Here is a 9712-nt window from a genome sequence, read left to right on the forward strand (position 1 = left end):
AATGGTGAGATTGGTTCCAGCAGGTCGGCTGCCAACAAGACGCGGAAGATACCACCCAGAGAGTCCTAGACGCTGCGGTATCAGAGGTCAGAGGACTGGCAGGAGATAAAAATCACAGGGGAAAGACCTGTCCCCTCGTTATGAGCTTCTGGAGGAGCTTTTGAATTTTCAAGAGAACACATGTCTCATCTAAGGAGAGGCTTTTGGATAAGAGGTGGTGCACCATGCTTATCTTGCAATCGTATTTGGACATCTCAATGAGTTTTGCAAAGCTTCAGGGCAGGAATGAAAACATCTTATCATCCACTGGTAAAATTCAGGGTTTTATGGGCGAACTGACCCTTTGGCGCGAGTCTTTGGAACAGGGTCCTATGGACATATTCCCACTGGCATGCAGCCAGAGAGTGCAGTGTATATGCTGAACACCTTCAGACCTTAAAATATAGGTCTGAGCATTATTTTCCACATGTAGCAGACATCAAGGACTATGATTGGATCCGAGACCCATTCAACCAAGAGTCTAAGTCCTCAGTGTGCAGACCGCACACTGAAACTATAATTTAGTGAGCTCCCAGTGAGCTCCCACTCAGTCTATTTTGGCCTGTTTGTACATCAGAATACCCAACTATCTCTCATCACACTGTCAACTAGCTTCTTCATTTCTCCACCCCCTAACTGTGTGAATTGGCATTCTCCACCCTTATTTACATGAAGAACAAGACCAGCTCACTCTCTGCTGAGCAGGGCTTGCGATTGGCTCTCTCCTCATTGCCACCAAGGATTAAAAAATTGTGTGCGCACCGACAGGCACATGTGTCCCACCAATTTGTTAGTTGGTGAAATGTTTACAAAAGCACATGGAAGGCTGATTCTAAATGTTATAGTTATCATTTGTGGGTCAGATTCAGGACCATGAACAGTGCAGCTTTCTCATGGACAGTTCTGAATTTAAACCTGTTTGGTTTAAACGAGTGTTTGATTGAGTACAATTTGATAAAGTTTACATTTTTATATGAAATATGTTGTATAGTTATTATTTTACACAACAGGTGTGCCTTGAATTTTTATTTATCCTTTGGTCTGCCTTGGGGACAAATATTTTGGGAACCACTGGCCTAGACACTGTCGGCTATTTTTATTTCTAGCTGATCGATGGCCGCACATGACTCTTTCCCCACAGCTTAACCCACACCTGACCTAAAATCTCTGCCACTGGATATACCTTTTTCTGAATCCCACTTTTTCTTCCTTTCATTCTATTCATCCTAATCTAGCAGTTAGATAGTAATAAATCAGTTATATGTATGATTAACAACCATACAGCTAATCGTTCCTTCCCAATTGCCATGAAGGAACGTCAAGCATTTTTTTTTTTTTAGTAACTGACAAGAGAGGCATTAATTGTTAGTTTTTTTTTTTTTTTTTATCTTTAGAGTAAGAACCCTCCAGGCAACATTTTTCTCCTAGAGTAGTTGCTTTTCTGTACTCAGTGAAACTGTATTAATATGATACAGGTGTGTCTCAATAAATATTAGTCATCAAAAAGCTGACTTATTTCAGTGATTCAGCTGAAGTAAAATTCATATATTAAACAGATGCTTTACACACAGTGATGTTTCATGTAGGCTACTAAATTTATATTGGTTTCATTGAATTAATCTCAAAACTGAGGTTCTCAGAAAATTACGTTAAGATTAGGTGAAAAAAAAATGATTGTTTCTGCAAAAATGTTATGCCCATGCTGTGGACCACACAATTATGGGGAACACTGCTCATTTGGCATTTACGGTGGGCAGTCGCTGAAACCTTCCACAATGAGTGTAAGCTACAAGAAGTAATTGTTCACATTGTTCTAAATTCATGCAAACTAATGAAAGCTCGGTCAATGGAATAAAGTGTGTTAGTAAGAGTCAAGGAAAAAGAAATTGTAGTTTGGAAGGATTTGGGGGAGATGTGCTTCAAGATTCTCTGCTCATGGATGTAACAAGCAAGATATATAGCTGTGGTGTTCTTTGTGTAACAGTTCTGAACCAAAGACTATGTCAGAAATATGTTTTCTATGCTGATGAGAAAAAAAGCTGCATCAATGCCAAGTGGAAAGCAAGCTGCCAGAGTTCCAACAAAGAGCAGAAAGGCACACCTTGTTCACCTTGTTTTCAGAGTTTCTGATGATTTTTATATCTCTTCTCTTCTGCTGGTGTTGTTGAGCCTGGTTTTATCAAACTCAATAGGTGGAATTACTGCACCTGTAGAAAAAACTGAAGTATTGAGTGCTTATTGTATACAACACAGGACTAATATGTTTCAGTGGGCTTTGAGTTCTGTGATAAAAGAACAAGAATTAACATTATTACTGTTATTTTATGTTTTATCTGCATCCATCCATCCATCCATCCATCCATCCATCCATCCATCCATCCTTCCATCCATCCATCCATCCATCCATCCATCCATCCATCCTTCCATCCATCCATCCATCCATCCATCCATCCATCCATCCATCCATCCATCCATCCATCCATCCATCCATCCATTTTCTTCTGCTTTATCCAGGTTCAGGTCTTGGAGGTAGCAGTCTAAGTAGAGATGCCAAGATTTATTGGAAGTGTGATGTTTTAAGTTATTGTTTCATGTTTTGTTTTTCATTATTTTGGTCCCCTTGAGCTTTATGTCAGGTATCAATCTAACACATAGTATACAACAGTGCAAGTGATTCTTTTCATCACCTACTAACATGTGGCTCTGCAGCCACATTTTTGATACAGTTAACCTAAAACGTATCCTACTCATAATTTCTCAGTTAAGTGATGAGAAACTTGTGAAAATCTACAATCTTAGTGAAATCAATTGTAGAATGACTTCATATTTATATTTTTGACTTTTTCACTTTGAGCTGTATCCAGGCTTATTTGGGAACATAACAAAGAAGCACATTTTTATATACCCAGGCTGTCAGATTTTGTTTCAAATAAAGGTACATTTCCAGAAAGCACCGACTTTTCTCAACAGAAATGTTTCAGTTTTTCAGGTAATTCAGACTAACAGCATTTCTTTCACTTTTAATCATGTTTGTATGAATGTCTTTTTATAGACTGTGTGGGCTTTCAGTTCAGTGAGAGTTTATTTCAAGCTGATACCTGTTTCCTTTTTTGAAATGTATAAATTTTTTTGCAGTGTGACTTTCTCTTAATTTTATCCAATATAGTTTGATTTGATAGTTTTATAGTTTGCAAGTCTACCTAGATTTATCTCATCATCAGGTTTTTTTTTTTTTTTGTATTGTTAACATTGTGTGTTTCACATCTGTTAGACAGCTATCCCCCAAATATATAATATACTTCCTATAACTGCAGTCTACCACCATTATTTCACTCTTTTGCAAATATGATATTGACTTAGTCCACCAGTGAAATACTTTGGCCAGTTTTCCAAAGTATAATTTATTAACCCTCTACTTAACTAGTCCTGTTTTAGTTTTAAACATTCAGTCATAGTAAACAATGGTCCAAATCCAGCTGTGATTCAATTACGAATGTTACCCTGTAAAAGCCAGGCCATGGGGACTAGTAGGCCACACACATTAACAACATTTATCTCTTAGAGAATATTGAGTGGCCTTATTGCCCATTTAGCTATAGTGCTCATCAGTATTTGACCCAGTATCTCTAATTAAAGGTCCTGTTCATGTAAAAGTCTGACAGTTTACACCAGCTGGTAAAATTCATTTTAAGCATTTAATCATCTAAGTTTCATGCTTTAAATGTAAATAATCATCTTTCCAACTAACAAGATCAGCTAAAATCCTCGGTTGTTATATAATTCAAACATAAAATTACCTGAAATAACATGGCTGCCAATTAATGAAAGTTTGTTTAATTACTCGGTTTGTATAGCAAAAAGTCACAAACTGGTTTATCTTTAAAAAATGGAAACAACCCCTGCTGTTTCCTGACTATTTATACATGTTTTCCCTCATTACAAAGTGTTTTACCAGGTTATGCACTGAAAGCAAGCTATAAATGCTGATTCATCAAATATCACCTCTTCTGACACCTCACTGTGTTTGGGGTTAATGAAGTGCCAAGGAACAACAGTTAGAGTCAGATTTGACAGCGTGTGTTTGAAAAGAAGGTGTTAAAATCAAATGTTGGGTGCTCTTCAGACATGTGCTGACAGCTAAAAGCTGTTGGCCAGCCTGTAAAGCTGATATTTCTTTTTAAGATCCCTCCAGCAGATTCACAGAGAGCATAACGAGACGCTTCTTCACATAGTCACAAATCATCTCCAGTTAAACACAGGTTTATCATAGATGTATATTACACATTACCTAACACTGTTCACTCCTGCTTTGTTTTGTTTGTTGTCTAGTCAATTATTAATGCTGAAAACTTTTTTGTGATTCATGGTCAATTTTATTAAATACTTTCCTTATTCCTTTATTTACAGGGGAAGAGAAAGGCCGGTGTTTTACCATTGAGTATGTGATGCCAACAAATGTCCAAATAACATCGGAGTCTACTGTTAGTGTACTCAGTAAGTAATATTTCACACAAACTCATTTTTATGCTAAGAGTTAAACTAACTTATTTCAACGAGTCAACTGGAAATGTTTTTTTTGGCTGGTGGTGTTATAAAGGTGCTGATCTTCTGCGAAAACTGTTACTTGAGATAAAATTGATGATACTCCTCAGAGAAAATACAATTTAAAATTAAAGATCACTACTGAGAGTTTAACTCATACATTTTCTAGGAATATATTTTTTTGTATATGTTTTTCTATTATGTACTCTGTTTACCTTTTGATTTTTTTTTTATTCTTGTTGTATTTTTTTCCTTCATACTTGTGAGTTTTATGCTTATTGTATAAATGTTTTGGAGACGTGAAGGACAAGGGACATAACCATGATATTTGTATCCTTGGTTGTCATACATACCAACTGTCTTAAGGTGGTAATATTGCTCTCATTTGGACTATTAATATCTATAGATTTATTCTAAGTCGCTATAGATCAAGCTGCTAACTATTAAAACATACAGCAAATATAAAAAAAACTTATATTGCAGTGATCTCACACTGTAAAATGTCTGTGAAATATTTCACTAATGCATAAGATTTGTGGGCACACTGTGACATTATAGAGGGTATATATCTCAGTGAGCCTTTTTTTTTAACTTAAGCTTGAACTGCTGATTGGTGATTTATTTTTATGTAACATAAAAGTTTTTCCTAGACAAGCCAGCATTTTAAATAAAAGCTGATAATTCTTCGGTAATTACTGTAACAAATCAATAAAAATTTAGTTTGATTGTATCGTCTATGTAGGCCACACTTCTGTTTCATTCTTACCGTACATATGAATCTAAGCTTGGTATACAGCCAAGTCTGCAAAGCCTCCAGACTTGCAAAAAAATTTGAGTGATACTTTTTGAAAAAATGTAAGAAGATATTTAACATGCTTTTCATTAGAACCACACCTTAAAAAATATATTTTTTTATTGATCTAGACAATATGCTAAATATTCTTTCCAAATTCCAAATTGTATTACTGAAATAAAAAAAAACGTTTTAAAATATTCATATTTATCTGAAAAAAATCTTTTTTTATTTATATGATATATGATAAAATATCTCGAAAACAAGAATTAAACAACTTTAAATCTTCTCAATGTCAACATTCTACAAAACATTCTACAAAAAAACTAATACTTATTTACGAAGAATGTAGCAGACATTCCCACTTTTGCACATCTTTTTAAGCATCCATTTAGAAATAAATAGCCCATGCTCTCTATGCTCCTCTGTTTTAGGTTGTGCTTTAACATTTTTTCCAAAAAAATAAAAAATAATTCTGGCTGCACAAAATTTAAAAGGAAAGACATGATATTCCTATTAGGAGATACTAGAAAGTCAATCAAATCTTCGAAAGATTATGCTTTAGTGAACTACATGGAAAAGAATACTTTAAATTTTTTTCTCTTAAATCAGTCGGTTGGTTGTTTGTGTTTAATTCTTTTCTCCTCTGGTTTTAGAGATGATCCGCTCTGCCACACCCTTTCCTCTGGTCAGCCTCTTCTTCATGTTCATTGGTTTTGTACTCAGTAACATCGGCCATATTCGACCACATCGTACTATCCTGGCTTTCGTGTCTGGAATCTTCTTCATCCTTTCAGGTACCTTGCGAGGAGTCTTAGTTTAACAAATCTATGTGTTTGGATTAAATCCATGACAAATGCTTCCATATTAGGTTTAATTGGCCTCTCTCCTCCTTTGTCATCCCATAGGTCTGTCTCTGGTCGTTGGCCTGGTTTTGTACATCTCAAACATTAATGATGAAATGCTGAACAGGACCAAGTCCAATGAGGCTTACTTCAGCTACAAATACGGCTGGTCCTTTGCATTTGCTGCCATCTCCTTCCTGCTCACTGAGGTAAACCTCATTATTAACATTTTATATCTTAATGATGGCTCTTCCATTTCTATTTTAAAGGGACTTGCTAAAGAATTTATGGTCCCTATCCTTTTTCACATCTTGTTATACTCCGGCAACAAACGTTAAGGTTTTTTACTGGAAAGCTGGATAGTTTTTTTTACAAAATAATCTGAAAAGTGTTGCATCAATTTTCCATCAGCCGTTTCTCTGATACCATCATATACATGTTATAATTATAATATATATATATATAATATGAACACTATTGAAAATAAGTACATATAAGATATATAAAAAAATATTGTTTTATATCATATAAAATCTAGTGCAATAATAATGCTCATACTAACCTTTGGATAGTTATTAGTATGCAGTCGATGCCAATGATTTAACAGTCTTTTAGGTTTCTTAATTCACAATAGTTTGTCACCATCCTAATTTACACAATAAGTGTTTTTTTTTACTCATCTCACTAAAAACTACTTAAATATTTTGGGAGAGATTTTTTTCCTCATAGAAATACCTTTTTCTTATTTTTGATGGGCACCCTAATAATCTGTGTTTTCCAGCCACCACTTGAAAAAACTATTTAAAGTATCCAAAGTATTGTACAGTTTCAGCTGATAATGTAAAACATAGCTCACTCTATCTGACCCAGACTCTCACTTATTATCTCGTATATCTTCCAGACGGCAGGTGTCATGTCAGTGTACCTGTTCATGAAGCGATACACAGCGGAGGAAATGTACAGGCCCAATCAGGGCTTCTACAGGCCTCGCCTCAGCAATTGCTCAGATTACTCTGGCCAGTTTCTCCATCCGGACGGTTGGGCGGGACGTGGCCGCAGTCCCTCCTCCATCTCCTCTGAGGCCTCCCTGCAGATGAACTCCTCCAACTATCCAGCCCTCCTTAAATGTCCAGAGTATGAACAGATGTCATCCTCCCCCTGCTGAGGCATCGGGCCTATGTGATATAGCATCCACTAGGGTTGATTTTTTTCTGCCCATATTTTGGCATGTCGTCAAATAATTTGATATCATCCATCCTGAAGTCCTCACTTAGGATGATTGTAATATGGCCTGAGTTCACTTTGCTCGCTCAATCGCTAAATTGTAGTTATAATTTTTTGTTTTGAAGCAAAAAAAAGCAAAACTTGAGACTGTTTTATGTGTTTCAGACAAAAGAGGAAGGTTATATGAGATGATAGTTGAAGCTAACTTGCAAAATATGCATGTTAAATGAAAAATACAAACATATGGAAGGCAAGTTTACATAGAAAGCATTAACCAATCGGTATTGTTGTCCACTTTAAGTGTGGAGGAAACTTTCTCAGGACTGGTAACCCACAATGTGTATTTGCTAAGTGATATCATGATATTCCTATTTAAAATGCACTAAGAGCTGTGCTCTGCTGCTGCACATATGATGTGCGCACCCTTTTTAAGAGCATGTTTACATTACGTTCAGAACCCTATTTCAGTTCAAATGTATTAAAGTCCAAACCCTGGGGAGACAATAAATTACACACTCAAAATCAGCTTTATTTATACAATTCTTCCTTTTTTTATGAGGAAGTTTTTTTACAGGCTTATATGATGGAAGTGATGAAAAAGGTTGATTCATATTCATGTAAATATTTATAATTTTAAATCTTAAAATATCTCACTGTAAAATCCTAAATTATACAGACTGTTGTTTAACTTCCGGAAAAAATGTATTTTTTAGCCTCACTTTACTGAAGTAACATATTAGGAAAAAACTACGTTTTACATTTTAATTTTCTTTAAATGTGCAATAAAGCTTTTATTTGGTTTTGTAAATAACTACATTAAATGTATTGGTGAATATGAAAAGAGATCTAACTTTTTTCATGCACTAAAAAAATTTATCCTGCAACAACGCACAGCAGCTTTCTTCATGAACCAGGCAAGATGGATACAATGCATCACATCTCTTCAGAAACTCAAAAATATATTTTTTTTGCCAGCAGACAAGTGCAAAAGGTTTATCAAGCTAATATAAGCAGTCTGTTGATTGTGGTTGTCAAATCATATAGATTCTTAGTCATGATTAATGTACGACGTAGGGGGGCGTTCGGTTACTGGTGTTTAACAAGGAATGTGTTCATGTCAGGTGGAATTAAGAACTATTTTCATACTGAATTATAGTGAATGTAAGACATGTGTAAAACAAAACACTGCTGAAAGAGATTTTCTGCTTACAATACCTCTCCAAGTACAATATGATAAAGAGAAATATTTTTTTTAAATTGTAACCCCTTCTGATAAAAGAGCTTTTAGATACACAATTATCATTACTGCACATAGTTGATGTTGTGCCCCAAATGGCACATAAATGCATTTCAAGCAGCAGTAAGAATAGGCGGAAAGTTTTTCTCTTTTGTATTTTTGTCTTGTGAAGTTATTTCACAGTTGTGCTTGAAAGTTTAAATACCCTTGTTCAGGAAATATTCAGTCAGACTTCTGCACCTGTTGGCAGGTATGTTAGTTCAATGTTAATCAGCAAGGTACCTTAATTAATCTGGGATAGTTTGTTTTTAATAATTTTTTTTTTACCAAATCTTGGAAATTAATATTTTATTTTACTATATTATGATTTAGTTTTTATTTTTATTTATTATTACCTCTTTTAGTTTTATGTTATTTGAATAACTAGTGTGAATTGGTCTTTTCCTTTAAGGGGAGGGTATATAAACTTTCAAGCACCTCTGTGTATAAGTTCAGTATTTCATTAAAGGTATTGTCACTGTATTACATTGCATGGTGTAAACGGCACATGAAATTATTAACATGTAGCATTTAGTCACTAAAACATGACTTTCTTCTTGCTTTGAAAAAAATAATCAGTTACAGCTCATCACCACAAACTTCGCCAAGCTCAGTAAAAAAATAGTTGCTCCTTTTAAACACTGTACATATTAAATGATCAGTGTACATAAATGCCTCTTTTTGTATAAATGGCAGTGTATCCGAAAGGAAACGTTAGGTTGTGTTCCTATATGTAGATCCATCTGCAGTACATCCTACAGCTGCTTTGCCTCCTGTTTCACGTTAACAATGCGAGCTTTTGCATAATGTTAAGCTTCCATGTAGCATTTGAGTACATGGTATCATAGTCAAACATGCAACCTGTATGTGCATTTCTGCTGTCGATCATATTCACTGTGTTAATTGTGAAATAGATGGTTTAAAACTCCATGAAATAAAAGTTATGTGATTTTCTAAATGCTGATTTTGTTTTCTCTCTGACCATCCATACAT

The 9712-nt window shown here is 35.0% G+C and overlaps 1 protein-coding gene across 1 annotated transcript in view; it reads left to right on the forward strand.

The window, feature by feature from the left end:
- The window catches only part of LOC119784432 (voltage-dependent calcium channel gamma-5 subunit), a 31058-nt gene extending 21731 nt beyond the window's left edge, over positions 1-9327 (forward strand). The window contains exons 3-6 of the mRNA XM_038286477.1: positions 4447-4533; positions 6031-6171; positions 6283-6428; positions 7121-9327. Coding sequence (XP_038142405.1) covers positions 4447-4533; positions 6031-6171; positions 6283-6428; positions 7121-7384 — 638 coding nt within the window. The 3' untranslated portion in view covers positions 7385-9327. The remainder of the gene's footprint in view (positions 1-4446; positions 4534-6030; positions 6172-6282; positions 6429-7120) is intronic.
- Positions 9328-9712: the final 385 nt, after the last annotated feature.

Source organism: Cyprinodon tularosa, unplaced genomic scaffold (assembly GCF_016077235.1).
Source record: "Cyprinodon tularosa strain WSP-4 unplaced genomic scaffold, ASM1607723v1 ctg226, whole genome shotgun sequence".
Taxonomy (NCBI): domain Eukaryota; kingdom Metazoa; phylum Chordata; class Actinopteri; order Cyprinodontiformes; family Cyprinodontidae; genus Cyprinodon; species Cyprinodon tularosa.